Source organism: Heloderma suspectum, chromosome 1 (assembly GCF_057233095.1).
Source record: "Heloderma suspectum isolate Gila_16-S chromosome 1, 16-S_ref, whole genome shotgun sequence".
NCBI classification, from domain to species: domain Eukaryota; kingdom Metazoa; phylum Chordata; class Lepidosauria; order Squamata; family Helodermatidae; genus Heloderma; species Heloderma suspectum.
The window spans coordinates 115,757,761-115,774,848 of NC_139458.1; the positions used below are offsets into that span (position 1 = coordinate 115,757,761).

The following is a 17,088-nucleotide window of genomic DNA, read 5'->3' on the forward strand; positions in this document are numbered from 1 at the left end:
AGTTTCTCATGGTTAAATTATATTGTGCTTTGAGAGATGGGAGATCCCAATGGCCCAGTTCATACCTAGCTTGTTACTGAATACTTCCTTGGTTAAGTAGAATAGTTTCCCATTTTGTCTAAACCGGGAAACTATCGTTATCAGGAAGAGAACAAACTGGGATCTCAAACTGACTTCAAACTGTGGTTTATGATCCTGGTTTGTTCCAATCCTATTAACCATAGTCTCACAATTTGGATGTAACAGGTCGCTATGGTTATTAATTAACCCAGGAAGTCTTCAATTGTGGCATGCCAAGAAAGGAGGAAGAAAGGAGCAGCATGAGGACAGAACATGTGAGCACAAGGTTCAAGCATATCTCAGCTTAAAAGATGAGGTGGCTTCTTAGATCCTAATAATGAAGAAATGTATTGCTTGCATGGGATCACAATTACATGGGACTGCAAGGGCAAACACACAATGATTTCCAGGCACAGGGGAATAAGCATCCAATTCTACTATATATCGTTCCACGATATTTTTCAACTATACGTTGTTTCATCTTTCCTGCAGAGTGTAATAGCCTGAATGGATTAGTATCAGAAGTTTTCATCCGTTTCTTTGTGGAAACCATTGGACACTATTCCCTTTTCCTAACTCAAAATGAAAAGGCCGAGCGAGTCTTCCAGAGGGAGGCTTTTCGCAAATCTGTAGCTTCAAAGAGCATCCGTCGTTTTCTAGAGGTCTTTATGGAATCTCAGATGTTTGCTGGGTTTATCCAAGACAGAGAACTGAGAAAATGTAGGGCAAAAGGTAAGGCCTGTTGTACATGGGATGTCTTCAAACAATGTGCTCACTAGATAGATGGCAATAGGCAAGCCACTATCTCTGTCTCAGTCTCCCCCCTGCCTCTATCTGTAATATTGCACGTATTTTTTGCTATTGTCCAATTTTACAAGGTATGGACTTACAGAAAACACTATATATAAATAGTAGGTGTTATTACATAATATTATTTACTGTCCTTAGCTGCCTGCAATGAGGAGTCTGTCCCTCACAAAACTGCTTGTAACCGCTGTTGTAACTGCTGGAGGCTTGTTAGAAAATATCATCACTGATTTTAAAAATATTTGGAAAAGATTGAGGAAGGCCTGATACTGCAGGTTATTCCATATTTTCCAATGTTTAACATAGGATATTAATTTAAAATGTGCAACCATTTTGTTGTGTGTTAGTGAGCAAGACAACTGAGCCACCCAAGGCGGTGGCAGATACGCTCCAGTATCAGGAAAAACTCCAGTAGACCCTAGCAACTTGTAAAAAATAGTGGGAGGAAACAGGAACTTTACCAACTAAAAGGTCCAGTTGGATGATGTGGTATTCATCAGGAGGACAGCTCTGCTTACTGTTTACTTGCTATGGTTATAGTGTTTTATACGTATGCCCTGATAAATGCCAGGAAGAACTGAACAACCTGTAAAGCAACTAAGAATCAAACAGGTGTCAGATTCTTCGTTACACAGCAATGCCATCTGCTGGGTCTCTGGAATCATTAGTGCAACCTTCTAGCCCAGGAATGGAATGTAACAGAGAGCTCTGGAAAGATAAAGGAGGGATGGATGGAACGGAATTGTTTTTTTCTTCCTCTGAATGCAGATAACCTACTTCATATATGAGGAAAGGAAGAGATAATAATAAAGGGAATATTTCTGAGTACATTGGCCAGATTACTTAGCCCATAATGGTAGCCAGGACAGTAATTATTTAGCTTGGGTAAAAGGTAATAATGTCTTCTAGACTGAGGAGGTAAGGCCATAACCGATATCCATTGTTTATATCTGAAGTTAGTTCATGCAGGCTTCAGATGTGCATGCAGTTTGTGCATCTCCCCCTCACTCCCACTGATGAGTCCCCCTTTGGACATTATAATGGATAAATGAGCACAGTGTGAGGTACTTGTGTGTCCATCATCCACTCTTAATTTTACCATGATACAGACAGATTTAAGAATCCCTGTGGGGACAGAAGGAACAGAAAATTGCTTTGTGTACAGCACCTGCCTAATCAAAGAAGATTACAACTCTTTCTGTCCCTATGGTTCTCTTACTGTTAAAGGGGCCTATTTGTAAATATACCACAGTAATACTACAGGATGGCCTAAAAGATAAGAAATAGAATGAAGGCAATATATCCCTTTTGTTATTTGTTAAAAGTCCATTAAAACGTCTTATGGTTTAGGGACAGGATACACTGCACAAATGAGGTTTTGCACAAGTCCCATTAATTTCAGCGTAGGTCTGCGCAGGAGAAGTTCCACTTCTTTGTGTTATGACCTGTGGGTTTATGACTTCAGACAATTTGCATGTTTTTCAGGCCTCATATTTACTGGACACATTCTGCAGTTGACAAGACTACTAAGGCAACTGCTTCCATTTTGGGTGTTGTGCTGAACTCAACAAGAAACCGTTCTCCTAAGAAGTTGTTTAAATGTGCATGATTATATTAAGGTGTTCTGTAGGGAGGAAAGGGTGGTGACTAGGATGAAGGAAGACATAGAGCTCTATAAAGGGCAAGACTTCATAAAGGCTTCCAAAATACCCTTCTGAAAGCAATATTGGAAAAAAGAGCTGTTCTTTCTAGCTGTGACAGAAATAAAAACACAAGGTCTTGATCCTTCCTTCTCTTGGAAAAAGACCAACAATTTCTCTTTCATCCACTTCCCACAGGTCTCTTTGAACAGAGGGTTGAACAGTATTTGGAAGAGCTTCCAGACACTGAACAAAGCGGAGTAAATAAGTTTCTACGAGGTCTTGGTAAGGAACTTGGCTTTGAAATATTTGAGCTCTGAGTCTAGGCTTGTCTGCATGTTGAGAAAATGGTATGAAAAGGTCCTATTATAAAGCACATTCTGTTCTCGAGGCTCCTTCATTGTACCATCTGGTAGATATAGAAGAGAAGAGGCATTTATTAACGGAAGAACCAGTTTTCTCAAGAAATATCTGAGCTATTTAATAGTGTTGATAACATGTTTTGTATCATATTACGGTCACAATCCTATGCATGTTTAGACAGAAAAAGTCCTACAACTCCCAGCATTCCCAACATGCATAGGATTGCACCCTAAGCTAACAATTTAGGATCAGGACTAGTGCCATAGTAGCAGTAAGGGGGAAGTCATTCCTTTACTCTACAGAAATCATAATCTGTATATGCAAAGCAAGTCTATCTTTTTTTCTTATTATTTTTTTAAAAGAAAAACAAAACACAACAACAATACGCATACACTAAAATATCTCTTAAGATTTTAAGATATCTACCTTTGGCTCCCCTTATACAACAAATGCTTATTATTATTATTATTATTATTATTATTATTATTCTCTAGTTCTTGTCTTAGTTGTATATCATACATTGAGTTCACAGACATTATCTCCTTTCTCCTAATTTTAACAGAAAAAAGAGAATCAACCATATCAAAGTTCAAAATCCACATACATAGATATAATTTTTCTCTATTTCTTGAACAAATTCTATAAAAGGTTTTCAATCTAACATAAATTTAGTTGTTGACCCTTCTTTAATTATAATAGTAAATTTTGCCATCTCTGCCAGTTCTATCATTTTCATGATCCACTCGCTCACAGTTGGTATTGTTTCATTCTTCCACTTTTGTGCATACAATAACCTTGCAGCTGTTGTCATGTAGAGAAAGAGGATTCCCCCTTCTCTTTTACGTGTTTATCTGTTAGTCCCAATAAAGAAGTTTCTGACTTTAGTTCTATAGTAGTCTTTAATATTCTTTGAGCTAAAGACTGTATTTGTTTCCAAAATGTTTTAGCTTTTTTACACATCCACCATAAATGATAAAATGTTCCCTCTTGGTCTTCACATTTCCAACATTTTCCAGAAACACCTTTATACATTTTAGACAATTTAAACGGTGACATATACCATCTATACATTAAAGCAAATGTATCTTTCAGATAATATTCCTCTGCTAATTAAAATTTGAAAAGGATTCTATAATCAGTTGGAACTTGAACACGAACATGAACCTAAAACAGAAAATGAGAGAGTAGCATTGCATTTCATCTGAAGTACACCAACCAAAATCCTCAGAGTTAGGATGTTTGTGCACTGCTTTTAAAACTGTATTTTTGACTAACCAACTACATACCATAGACATAGTGCGTGTCGTGGTTTCTTTACAAAAAGTAGTACTGAACTCCTGATGGCTTTAAATGTATGTTAATAACTGAGGGTCCCATTTTTGTCATTGTAGGAAATAAAATGAAGTTCCTTCACAAGAAAAATTAGTTCCTTTCCACTGAGGTATGGATCCAAAGACTATTTATGACACTGGGCAGAGAACACCACCTGCAGCTTTTCCAATTCTAATGCTGGAGGGGACAAAATTAGCTGGTCACAAGTTCAAGTGACTGCAAACGCTGTCTGACTGTGTGCCAGCAAAAAAAAATTATGTATTTGGATAGATATTTGTAAATAATGTGTTGTAAGCGTCCTTAACATTTTTTTGTCATGAGCACGGTCAACTGTGGTAATATTTGTATATTCCTGAAAATAACAGGTGCCTCTTTCTTTAGTATGAACTGAGTTATGCTTGGTGCAAACTGAATAGCTAATTATGTGCAGCTGACTGTCTCAGCAGAACCACTGACTTCAACTGATGTTTGTGAGAGCTCTGTGGTGTACTGTGGAAGTGAATGAACTCCAGTGTGGGAATTTGGGGGTGGGGGTATGTGAAAGAGGACTGATTTTTATATGACAGAGTTTATATTTTTCTTTAGTTTTTCTTCTAATTCATTTTTTTCAAAGAAAATAATAACAAGTTACTTCTGTAATAAGGTACTTGATTCACAATCACAGATTATCCACTTTGTTTTAAAAAATAGTCAGGAACTTGAAATGCATTCTGCACTATGATTGCTAAACATGAAGAGATCTCTGACCTTTTGACACACAGGTTGCAAATGATTAGGTACAGTCCATTCTTAATGTATGTACGATTTCTAATAAATTGTGTAAATACTTGTGTCAAGTGTCCATATCCATTAGAATTCTTCTCAGATTTCAGCTGCTGTCTGAAAAATATCTTTCCTGGATTCTTCACTAACTGGATTCTTCACTAACTATTCAGTGGGCTTATTTCTGAGTAGACATGTATAGGATTGGACTGGACACCTCTAAAGAACAAACAACTAAAGCTGCTCTCCTATTCACACTTACCCAGAAGTAAGTCCCAGTGAATTCAGTGGGGCTTGCCTCTGAGGAGACACATGTATGTAAACTATTATTCTAAATCTTGTTACAAGCTAACCTTTGCCTAATGACAAAATAGTCCAAACCATAGTCTTTATAGGCTGGATTCTAACAATCATAAGCAGAACGGGGTTTTCCTTTCTGCTCTTTCCTCCAGCACCCCTGTGCATACACAGCACCCCAAAAGCTGTTCCTGAGGCTGGGAAATACATTGCTTCTTGGGATTATATGTCAAAATGCTAAAATTCCAGGTCATCAATGAAATTTATTGGCAGGTGAATATAAGAGCCATGCTAGATCAGACCAAAGACCTGTCCTGTCCAGCACTCTGTTCCCACAAGCCAGTCAGCATGGAAAGTCCACAAGTAGAGTGTACCACATACACAAACACTCACATTCCAGCAACTGGTATAAAGAGGCATACTGTCTGAGATGGTGTTTCCAGACTAGGCTTTTATCACCCTGCCTCATTCACAGAATTTTACTGATGGGTGGTGTCCAGATGACATCATCTTCAATATGTAACCCCCACTCCCAATGTTTTCCCACCACTTTATTCTTACCAGAAAAAAAATGTTAAGGGACAACAGATGGAATAGCTGTCTAATGCCTTTTGTTTGTTAGCATTACGAACTCTCCATCTGGCAACACCCTAATACTGGAGGTAGTATATATCTGTCATGACTAGTAGCTATTGATAGCCTTATCTTCCATGGTATTGAGGGCAGACAAAAGGAAATACTTTGCACAATGCACTTATGGAATCTATTACAAGATGTAGCAATGGCCACTAGCTTAGAAGGTTTCAGAAAAGTATTAGACAACTTCATGGATGCTTGGTCTAGTTAAAAATGAAATTTCCACTTTCAAAGGCAGTATAGTACACCTTCCAAGCCTAAATTCAGAGGCTAAAGAGGGCAGGTGCTATAAAGAGAACAAAATTCAGTTGCCATGAAGATGACAGCAATGCCACCAGGCCACAGGTACTCTGGCTGGCCACAGACTGTTGTACCAGACCTTGATCCAGTCTAGAGAGGAGTTTTACATCACTTAAAACTGTGTTTGAAAGGGCAATGTATGAAGTGTGGCAAAGAAAATCCCAGTCTGTAAATCGCTGGCAATAGGAGAGGGAAACCCATATTAACAGTCCTGAGATTTGTGTGTGTGTGTGTGTGTGTGTGTGTAGGAAGGTGGGATGATGCATTTTGAATTTGTGTATTTTGCTACACAAAATATCGTATAGACCTGCGCTCCACCAATATGGAAGTTTGAGCTGTGTTGAGTTACTCTGTATTTAGCAAAGATCCGAGAGCAGGAAAAACATAGGCAGGGGTGGGCATCTTGTGGCCCTCCAGATGTTTGAGCCTACAGTTCCCATTGTCCCTCACCATTGGCTATGCTGGCTAAGCTGATGGGAGTTGTAGGCCAAAGCATCTGGAGGGCCACAAGTTGCTCACCCCTAGCATCGAAGATTGGAAAGAATTACTGTCGGTGGATTAGCCCAAGTGTCCCTCTTCTCTGAGGTGTCACTAAGGTATGCCTGAAGCCCAACGTTCTCAGAGTTTGTAAATTTGATATTTCTCTCCACACACTTTCTAGGCCCAAGCTTCCCTCCAGCTTTATTAGGATGACCAGAAAAGGATATACTAAAACTGCAAATAATAAATAACAGTCCAAATAAATAACATTCCAAAGCAGGCACAAAAACAGCTTGCCAACAACTAAGCACACTCATCCTTTTAGGCTGCAATCCTAAACCCACTTACCTGGGAGTAAGCCCCATTGAACTTAGTAGGGCTTACATCTGAGTAGATATGTGGAGGATTGGTCTGCTAAGGGCACAATCCCATGCAGGTTTAGACAGATAAAAAGTCCTACAATTCCCAGCATTCCCCAGCCAGCTAAGCTGGGGAATGCTGGGAGTTGTAGGACTGTTTTTCTGCCTAAACCTGCACGGGATTGCGCCCTAAGTGTCCCTAAGGAGAGGCAGCGGGCGGACACGGCACGAGAGCAAGAAAAGCATTGCGAGCGCTCCCCGCTCAAAAGTACGTTTTTAGAATGCATTTTACAGAAGCGGGCTGCCAAAAGTGGGGTTTTCCTGACATCTCCCCCTCCGAACAATACTGACCCGTGCCAACGAGGGAGTTTTGCCTGTATCTCCGGAGGATCAGAGCAGCGACGTCCGCACGAGCGCCGCTCCCCGCGCGTAGACGGCGGAATGAGTCCTGCCCCTGCCCCTGCCCCTGCCCCCGCCCGCCCAGCGCTCAGCGCCTCCCTTTCTGGCCCGGCTGCGACCGAGCGGAGCGCGTCTCTCGCGCGCGCGGGGGCAGAAGCGGGGATGGAGCGTCGCGAGCGTCGGTTCACTGTCCGCCAAGGGCCTCAGTGGCTTCCGGTGCCTTGTAGCGGGTAAAGAGCTTTCGCGTCGGGGCAGCGCAGGCCTTGAGGCGAGAACTCTAAGGGAGCAGGCAGGGAGACGCGCTCCCAGGTGAAAGGCTCCTGGCCCCTGGCCTCCCCCAAGGCAGGAAACGAGCTGCAGAGGGCTGAAAAGTTGCGGGAGAGGCGCGGGCCCCGCGAAGAACGGAGCTCCGGCAGGCCCAGCCCGCCCCGGCACGGGGACAGCGCAGCCTTCCCCAGCCTGGCGCCCTCCGGAAGCTCCGGATTTCCGCTCCCATAATCCACAGCCAGCAAGGCCGGCGGCCACGGGGGACGCGAGTCGTCCAGAACATCCGGAGGACAAGGCCGGGATGGGGCACTGCTGGTTGACTTTCTGCGTTTTGCGCAGTTTCTTTTTAAAGCCAGCTTTTGAAAAGCCCAGCCCGCGACGGCGAACTAAGCTCCTGCACCGAGCACCAGCACTTAGCCGTCCCTTCCCACACGGACTGACTCGAAGTCAGCCACCTTTTCCTTTCTTCTCAACCCCCCCCCCCCGAGTTTTATTCCAGCGGACAAGGAGAGAGGAGGCTCCTACGATGACTAATGGGTCACTTCTGGAAAATAAGGGGCACGATGATTCCAACGCGTGGCGATGAAAGGGGCTCTCTGAGTCCACCCTGCTGTTCGATTAAACTTACACACTGAGAATCCCTTGTACTTGCGCCGCTCTTGCCCCGCACGTGGAGGAATCGAATCGGAACCGGAAGTGAAGTGTGCGGAGAACTTTTTAAACCAGCGTCTCTGGCGCTCTCTTCCTCCTCCTCCTCCTCCTGTTCGTGAGCGAGATATCGCGAGAGAAGCGTTCTTCCTCGGGGTTGGGGAGAAGCCTCGCGAGAAGAGTCTCTATTTCTCTCTCTCTCTCTCTCTCTCTGTGGCCCAGCAAGATGGTAGGTCGCCATGCAGCGTGGCGCGGGTCGGATCGGGGGCCGCTGGCTCCTGGTGCTGTTTCCTGAGGCGAGGGCGGCTGCGCGGCCTTTGTAGGGCTGCCGGCCCCCTGCCGTGCTTCTGTCGTCGTGGGAGGACGGAGAGGCTGCCGGGGGGCTCGGGAGGGCGACTCTCCTCCCTTCCCCCCGAGGTCTTTGGTCGGAGCGAGGCCGCCCGAGAGGACTCCCGCGCCCTCGCGGGAGAGCCTGGCGCCGCAACGACGCCGTCCCCGTCACTGCGCCCAGCCTTCGCCCTCGGTTTCGACAGATCCCCCGCGCTCGCTTCCATCTCTTGTTTCGGGGCTGCATCCGTTGCTAGGCCTACTGAGAGTAGACCCAGTGAAATGAATGGGACTTCAGTTAGACTAGCATCGGACACCATCCTTCGGTTGCATGCATATCTACCTAAACGGGGGGACCGCCTGTGAATGGCCTAGTTTGCAGGGAAGTCGCCAAGTATGTCCTTCCCGGGAGAGGGAGTGCATCCCTTACTGCTGAACCCATTTCCTGTAGAGATCCTTCTCCTGTATTGCATGTTACTTTGGACGCTGTTTTTGTATAATACGTTTCTTCCAGGCTAAGAAGGCCTGAAAGCAGAATTTTCTTCTCTAAATAGTGCATTTCTTTTATTAACTTAACACCAGTGGTGAGGAACATGTCACTCTCCAGATGTTGGTGGGGTGCAACTCCCATCAGCCCCAGCCAGCGTAGTGGTGGGGGATTGTGGCAGTTGCAGTGCAGCAGTATCTGGAGGGTATCCTCATTCTTTCTGTATACAGTCTTCTCCGCCTTTGCCATCCTGTGCCTGTGGGATAAGAGTACACTAATGCACAGGTGGGCTGATTTCAGTCTTGGTCTTGTCTTTTATTTTTATTGCTAGAATCTCTGATCCACCAAGGTGTGTTAAATTTGCAATGCGGATGTGCATATTCAGGACATTTTAAAACTAATCTATATTAAATAATCCTTAGTATGTATTTAAGAGCACAAGAAGTATTTTGCTGGGTTTGATCACAGTTCACCATTGACCTGGTTTGCACAATCATGGCAGCCCACTGTGGCTTCGATAACACTGTGCTTGCTGGGCGTTTTTTTTAATATTCAGGCCGTGGCCCTAGAACAGGCCATGGGTTATGCTAGGGTTGTTTAATCCTCACACAACCCCTGCCGCCTGAGTTCAGATATAACAAGCTGCAGCCACGTCTTGAGTATTCAAAATGGCTGTACACATGCATCACTTATTTGATTGGGCGAACTGGCCCATTGAAAGAATCCCTGCAACCATAAAGGTATTAGGCAGTCCACCAGGAATTGCTCCACCAATGGAACATGATCTGGCCACACCTGTGTGAAAACATGAATTTAAAACAACACAATTAATGAAACAGAATATAACAAATATTAAAGAGTCTGTGGCACCTTAAAGACTAACACTGTTTTATTACTAAGGCGTGAGGTCTCGTGGGCTAACTGTTGGTCTTTAAGGTGCCACAGACTATTGTTTTCATACCACAGACTAACACGGCTGCCACTTTTGCATCTATAACCAACAGTACCTTATGCAAGCATTTGGGGTTCTAGAGATAAGGCTGTGGAGAGCATGACTTCAGAGGGGGAGGAGACAGAAAACAAATTCGGGGAAAAGGGGTATTTTTAAATTCGTAACTTTTTCAGACTCCTGTTCCTAGAATTTAATAGCCATCTAGCACCAAACTTTGTCTCAAGTGTGTGTGTGTTTGTGTGTGTGTGTATATATATATATACACACACACACAATCTTATAAAAGAAACACTTTTTTTTAAAGCCTTCCAGACTGAGGAAGACCAGGAAACTGAGGGGTCATGTCAGCCATGGCCATGGCCGTATCGGTAAGTGCTAGACCTGTAAAATTTCTGAAAATGTTGAAGCCATGGGAAAGAATTGTTTTTTTTCCCCCTGGAGAACTGAAATAAATGTAATGCTGTCTTATCAAACTTGAACTTTACTGTTTCAACAACAGGAAAAGTATGAATTATAACTTAGCTAGCATATAAAATTATATGATAGCTGAGTTATAATTTAGCTATTTGGCATATTTTTGAAATTTACAGACCAATTTATGTATGTTTACTGAGGGAACAATCCTTTGGCCCCTAGACAGTGTCTGAGGGGCCATAGAATATTTCAGATTCCCTGACCCGAGGTCAGAGACAGCGCTCTGACCTTGAGGGGGGACCATTGGAGCTCCGAACTCCCTCACAGCTGCTGGTTTCTGAGGTCGGGAAATTGACCTCAGAGAAGGGTGCATTTCAGGGGGAGGGGAGAATATGACCTACTCTAAGGCCTCTCCAGCCACCTCCTCTCCCCCTCCGAAGCATCCCAGCTAGATGGGCAAAAAAAGACCATCTAGTGAAAATGCGGAGCAAGATGGTGGGGAGGAGAAGATTGTCTCCGCCACTCCTCCCACCCTGCATAAGATGATTGGAAGCCTCTGACTTCGCTGGCTTATGATCATTGAGTTCAGTTGGACTTCTTCACAGCCAAGTGTGCCGTAGCTCAATGACAGAGCACCTGCTTTGCATACAGTATATCCCAGGTTAATCTGCAGCATCCCCAGGTAGGGCTAGGAAGGAATCCTGCCTGAAACCCTGAAGATCCACTGTCAGTGTTGCCAGTACTAGGCTAGATGTACCAGTGGTCTGACTTAGTATCAGGCAGCTTCCTATGTTCCTACGTGTGTATAGGATTCCAGCCTTAGTTTTGTTCAAGCAAGAAGACAGCAGATGCAGAAAAGATGCTTCTAGTATCTCCAGAGTAGATCAAAGCTTACCAGAAGAAGGCAAGCAGGAATGGCCCTTCATGCTCCTCACCCTTCCTTAGCCTGGCACCCCCAGTTGGGTTGGCCATTGGCCAGGCTGGCTGTGATGATGGGAGTTGTAGTCCAACACATTTAGAGAGCACCAGGGTGGGGTTGGCTGCTCTAAATGCAAAAATGCCTCTTGGATTGAGTGTGGTATCTGTCTAGTATACACAGGAATTACTCGAGTGCTTAAAAAGCCTTCATACTATACATTTTCACTGAATAAAAGTCTTGTCTTAAAAATCATTTTATTCATTCCAAAAGAGTATATTTCAGAGGAGTTTTTTTGGTTGTTCCTCCAAATTTCCATATATATTTTTTTTCATTGGAAAAAATAGAGGGGTGGGATGAGGAGGACAGAAAAACGTGTTTTTCTGAAAAGGTTTTGGGTTTTTTCCCCCCAAGGTGTTCACATCCCTAGTGTTCACATCCCTAGTAAGTGCAGATGATTATTTTATTTGTTTGAGCTTATTCATGGTGTTCTCCTTTATCAATAAACTTAGTAAACCTAGAGGATGGCTTTGTTAGTAATACATGTAGATGCTATATTTAATATACTTGTTCTGCAGTGCATTGACCTGGTTTGCACCTAATGAGAAGCAACTGTGGGTTAATTTCCCTGTGGGGTTTATTGGGCAGCAGCTGTCATTTTGAATGTTCAACCTGCAGCGGGGGGTGGGGTGTTGTAGCTTGCCATTATGTGTGAACCTGGTGAGGGTGGGGTGTTGGGGCGGTTAACAAGTCGCCCAGAAGCCATAGGCTGTTTTAGAGCTGTTGGTGGCTTGTTAACTGTCCCAACACCCCACCCTCATTGGGTTGGCAGATAGCAACAAGCTGTGGTATGCCCCTGCTGCAGCTTGAATATTCAGAATGGCAGCCACCGAGACATTCACCAACAGTGGCTTCTCATTATGTGTGAACCAGGTCATTGACTTTAACCATGGGACCATGACTGGCTGGGAAGCATGGAGGTAAATACAAGTAAATATTCTAATGTTTATAAACTGAATGCAGTTTTTAATCCTTTATTAATGTCTGTCATAGGCAAACACAGGAAACATCCTGGAGGCCGTGGTAATGCTGGGGGTATGCACCACCACAGAATTAATTTTGACAAATAGTAAGTTATTTCTCCTTTTTATGTAACTTATCAAAGTTTTAATGTGCATTAGAGTATAATACAATACAAAGACCAGGTTCATATTTGATATCAAGATCAGCTTTCACACCCTGTAGATGTTCGTTTGTTGAACTCTGGCTGTGTTCTGACATCATCATTTTGAATGAGCAAGTGTGCTAGTATGCACTGCTTAAGCACTGCCACTTAGTTTCTTCTGCCAGGGTCTTTTCTTGGCTAATGACTCTCTGGCTTTTTAGGAGAGCAACAAGCCATAGATCCTGGTTTGGATGTCATGCTAAAAAAACATGAAGACAGAATCCATGGCTTGTTTAGCCACTCCTGCTGGCAGGAGAAATTAAGTGGGAGTGATCAAGCAGCACACAACAACATGCTTGCTTGTACACAATCATAAATGTGCAAATACAGCCATACTCTTCAATGATGTCCTAATGCAGCCATATTCTGAAATGGATTAAAGAGTAATTACTCAGGTTTTGAGCCATGATATGGTTCAGTACACAGTGACCAGGTTTGGACAACACACAGTGGCTTGTCATGGGTTATTTAACCCACAACGAGCTGCAGTGCCCATGGGTGCCATGTTGCATATCCAACCTCTGCTGGTAGGGGAGTGTTGTGCAAAACTGGCATGAATTATGCAAGGGTTAATACTCAAAATGGCGACCACACGCACACTGCAGCCTCACCATGGGTATAACCCAGGGTGAGTTGTTGTGTTGTGCAAACAGCCCCAAACTCTGCTGGACTTAAGTTCGGTGGGATTTACTCCCTAGTAAATCAGCTAAGGATTGGAGTTTTAATCTGTAATTGGACATGAGAAGCAATATATCTACAGATAGCTGAGACTAGAGTCACATCTAGATATTACCAGTTATCATGGTGTGCTATAGTACTCGGAGAGTAACAACTGACCTTTATTCACTGGCTGTCCTCTTCATAGAACAGTCAGCCACCAGGTTAGTAACAGAAGACTGTTATCTCAAACTGGAAGATGTGAGGCATCAGGAGAATATTGATAATTCTGCAGTAATTAAGAGTCAGTGCTCAGGGTTTACCAAAGTGTGTAATTGCTTAAAGGAACGAAGGGATTGCTTAAAGGAACGAAGATTTAGTGTGATTTTAAAACAACAAAAACCAGGAAGGTGTACTATCGCATCTACAATTGCCTGAAGAGGAAATACTGAAAAAGACCAGTATTTGTTGTTGGAGTTGAATGAATAACGAATAGGAATGTAAGTTTAATTTGTGCTGTAGCTCATCAAGAACTAAAAAAAATGTAGGTTTTTATTTAGTTGGACAATAAACATTCACCTTTGTAACTAAGGCCATTTACTTGCTGTTTCTGAGTGTTGTGGACATCGATATCTCAAATCTGGAAATGAAAGTGGTGCAAGGAGAGAAGGTGGGTCGCAGCCAATGGACTGAAATGACATTGCGGTCTAAGGAAATAACCTGTGTAGTAGCTGAAAGAGGCTTCTAGGCATGGAAGACCTAATATGATTGAGGATAGCTGGCTGAGATTAAATGAAGACAAAAATCATTTCTCAGTCAGCTATAACATTGTCATGCCTCTTATGAAATGTGTCTACAATGACTTTATTTTGTATATGATTTCTTAATAGCCATCCTGGTTATTTTGGAAAAGTTGGTATGAGACATTACCACTTGAAAAAGAATCAGCACTTCTGCCCTACAGTGAATCTGGATAAACTCTGGACCCTTGTTAGTGAGCAGACGAGGCTCAACTATGCCAAAAATCAGGCGGGATTAGCTCCAGTTATTGATGTTGTACGCTCGGTAAGTGTTGTTAATCCTTGCTTTCTGAACTCCTCTATTTTGGTCATACAGAACTTGTGTGCTGCCACTTTTAGATTGAAGGGAGAAGCTGCCAGAGTGGGCTGGTGCTGAGGGCTGGATGAAATTCAGCTGCAGTCCAGGAGTTCCCCACCCATGACTTAGACGATAGTTTGTTTCTGTACATTGTCTTGGATCCTAAGTGTGTGTTCCATCAATGGAAGGCTTCCGATAACAGCATATAATCCTTCTGGCAGAAGACAGCCCACCCACATTATTTTGGAGGGTCCCCCAACCCTTGAACAATGTTTTGGCTTGCAAGGGGATGCTGGTGAGGCAGGATATAGGAAGCTGCCTTGGCCCATCTAGCCCAGTATTGTCAACACTGACTGGCAGCAGCTCTCCAGGGTTTCAGACAGGATTCTTTCGTATCTCTACCTGGAGATTGAACTCTGGAGCTTTTGCATGCAAAGCATGTGCTCTACAGCTGATGAACGGCCCATCCTCTAAGGCTGCAGCAACAGCCACCTCAGCAGGAGCATCTTGTGAGTAGAATTCTGCTCCCAGGCAGTTCCCACTGGCAGGAACAAATTCAGGATCCAATGCTTCAAGGACATGATATTGCAATATAGCATATATATTGTGACAGTCCTAATTGTTTACACCAGGGGTGGGCAACATGTGGTGCCCCAGATGTTGAATTTCAACTCGCATCATCCCTAGCTAAACATAGCCAATGGTGAGGGATGATGGGAGTTGGCAGTATAACATCTGGAGGGCTGTATCTTCCTCATTCCTGGTTTATACAGTACTTTCAAATATTTTGTCCATTTATTGAATTAAAATTTCTCCCAAGGAAAGTAATTACTTCCAGGAGGCAGAGTGTATTTTATTTTTGAGCTTATAAGAGACTGTGCTAACATCTAATTACCTTTCCAGGGTTATTACAAAGTCCTGGGCAAGGGGAAGCTCCCCAAACAGCCTGTAATTGTGAAAGCAAAATTCTTCAGCAGAAAAGCAGAAGAGAAAATCAAAGAAGTTGGTGGAGCCTGTGTGCTAGTGGCATAAATGATTTTTTTTATGTATTCAAGCTTGGAGCATGAATAAACAAATTTCAAAGTTTCAGGTTGCTGTGTGTGTGGGTTTGATAACTTTAGCTTATCAAAAAATCTTATTAACTCTAAAACTGATAACTTGATTTAGGGAAGAAAAAGCCCTGGGGCTTAGACTCTAGGGTTCAAGATGTTATAACATAACAGTATTCTGTGAGTTTCAGCTTTTGTTATGATTTAGAAAAGCACTCCTGTCTGTGAAGATAAGGTTTTCTGCATCTAACTGTACCTGAGCTGGGAAGAGGTGCTGCACAATCATGTTTTAGAAAGGCCTTTAGGCACAGTGGTTAGTTTGTCTACATTTAATAGATGCTTCGTTAAAGTACTAACCCCACCCACCCCTGGCAGTTAACAAATTTATTTGGGTTCAGAATTAATTCTAGAAAAGAGATTACTTTAAACATGTTAGTGAACTGCATGTATGTGGTATTTGTATCCCATCTTGCCCCTTCTGTCCAGGGTTATTTTATTGAAAGTAAAATAATTCCATAACTGTAATTAAAGCCAGAAGCAGCAGAAGTCCTTTTACATAAACGCTTGCAAAAATAAACTTGTTTTTACTGGATACTAAGCAGAGCAATCCTGACCCCCTTGGACAGTCATCCAGGAGAGGTCAGGATGAGGTGGCAGGACAGTGTAGTTGGGGGGGGGGAGGACTTTCTCATAGGCTTTATGGAAAGCTCCATTAGCAGTACTCCCCACAACAGGACACTGTGAGGGTGGGTGGAGGTAGCCTTGGATCCACTCAGTCCAAGAGACCTCAGTATCAGTCCCACCCAGCCTGGAGCTGGCAGACAATCCACCACTGTACACTCCTGACCACACATATACACTAGAGTTGCGGGGTAAAAAATGGGAAGCAAAGGCACACTGAGGGTACTTCAAACAGGGTGACATCATAGAGGAAACCCTGTGTCCATAGCTATCTGTGTGATCTCTAAAGGTGGGACCAACTGACACAGGACATCTTATGGGGATCCATGTGAAAAAGACAGCTTCCTACAACAGAAGGCAGTCCTTTAGAAATCCTAACTGCAGGTCAATCAGGGCTTTAAGTAAAAAAAACAATTTATGTCCAGGCATAGTTCATACTAGGTGACAGTACAGATCACTGCCCAATTCTGAAACAGCTGGTTTGCAAACACTTTTCACTGACAGCCCCACATATATAATGGAATTGAACCTGGACATTACAAAAGTGGGTAATGAGCAGTCACTCCAAGAAGGGATGCAACTGCTGCATTAACCAAAGGTGGGAAGGGTCACTTCACCAACAATGCAATTTGAGCTGCCATAGTGAATGGATTTAAAAACGGGCTACAGGCAGGACATCACTTCCTTGATTACCCAAACCCTCCCATCAACAGGCCCTCTCTTACTCAGTTTTGAGATTAACCAAATACAATCACTAAAAACTTATTCACACAAAACAGTTTGGCTGTCATTTCTAAAGTAAAGCCAGAGTGAGGAGGACCTGCAACCACTCATTCTGAATCAGAGCAAACAATGTGTTCATACTTTGCACTTAAGTATAAACAAATGTTAGGTTAAAAGCTGTCTGCAGCTCAGCAGAAAGCACAAGCTAA

General features: G+C 43.2%; 2 protein-coding genes and 1 non-coding gene across 7 annotated transcripts in view; all 3 read left to right on the plus strand.

Moving 5' to 3' along the window:
* The window catches only part of DENND2B (DENN domain containing 2B), a 210,434-nt gene extending 205,388 nt beyond the window's left edge, over positions 1 to 5,046 (plus strand). For all 4 annotated transcript variants that reach the window (XM_084854644.1, XM_084854633.1, XM_084854623.1 and 1 more), the window contains 3 exons: positions 553 to 792; positions 2,706 to 2,792; positions 4,262 to 5,046. In XM_084854644.1, coding sequence (XP_084710770.1) covers positions 553 to 792; positions 2,706 to 2,792; positions 4,262 to 4,296 — 362 coding nt within the window. In that variant the 3' untranslated portion in view covers positions 4,297 to 5,046. The remainder of the gene's footprint in view (positions 1 to 552; positions 793 to 2,705; positions 2,793 to 4,261) is intronic.
* Positions 5,047 to 8,553: 3,507 nt separating this feature from the next.
* Positions 8,554 to 15,513, plus strand: RPL27A (ribosomal protein L27a). 2 transcript variants are annotated; one of them, XM_084854730.1, is made up of 5 exons: positions 8,554 to 8,579; positions 10,421 to 10,484; positions 12,500 to 12,575; positions 14,219 to 14,393; positions 15,330 to 15,513. In XM_084854730.1, the coding sequence occupies exons 1-5, from the start codon at positions 8,577 to 8,579 to the stop codon at positions 15,456 to 15,458; spliced, it is 447 nt and encodes a 148-aa protein (XP_084710856.1). In that variant the 5' UTR covers positions 8,554 to 8,576; the 3' UTR covers positions 15,459 to 15,513. The 2 variants fall into 2 exon arrangements, with proteins under 2 accessions (XP_084710856.1, XP_084710866.1); XM_084854740.1 differs by having other exon boundaries at positions 8,556 to 9,961; positions 10,110 to 10,484.
* Positions 13,435 to 13,565, plus strand: LOC146357726 (small nucleolar RNA SNORA3/SNORA45 family). Its single transcript, XR_014787054.1, has one exon. It is a non-coding gene; the product is annotated as a small nucleolar RNA SNORA3/SNORA45 family (small nucleolar RNA).
* Positions 15,514 to 17,088: the final 1,575 nt, after the last annotated feature.

What these genes read in the sequence shown, in the direction of transcription:
- RPL27A (XM_084854730.1), top strand. An exon ending in CCATGGCCATGGCCGTATCG is followed by an intron (nt 10,485 to 12,499) that starts GTAAGTGCTAGA and finishes TGTCTGTCATAG; the next exon opens with GCAAACACAGGAAACATCCT. An exon ending in TTATTGATGTTGTACGCTCG is followed by an intron (nt 14,394 to 15,329) that starts GTAAGTGTTGTT and finishes TTACCTTTCCAG; the next exon opens with GGTTATTACAAAGTCCTGGG.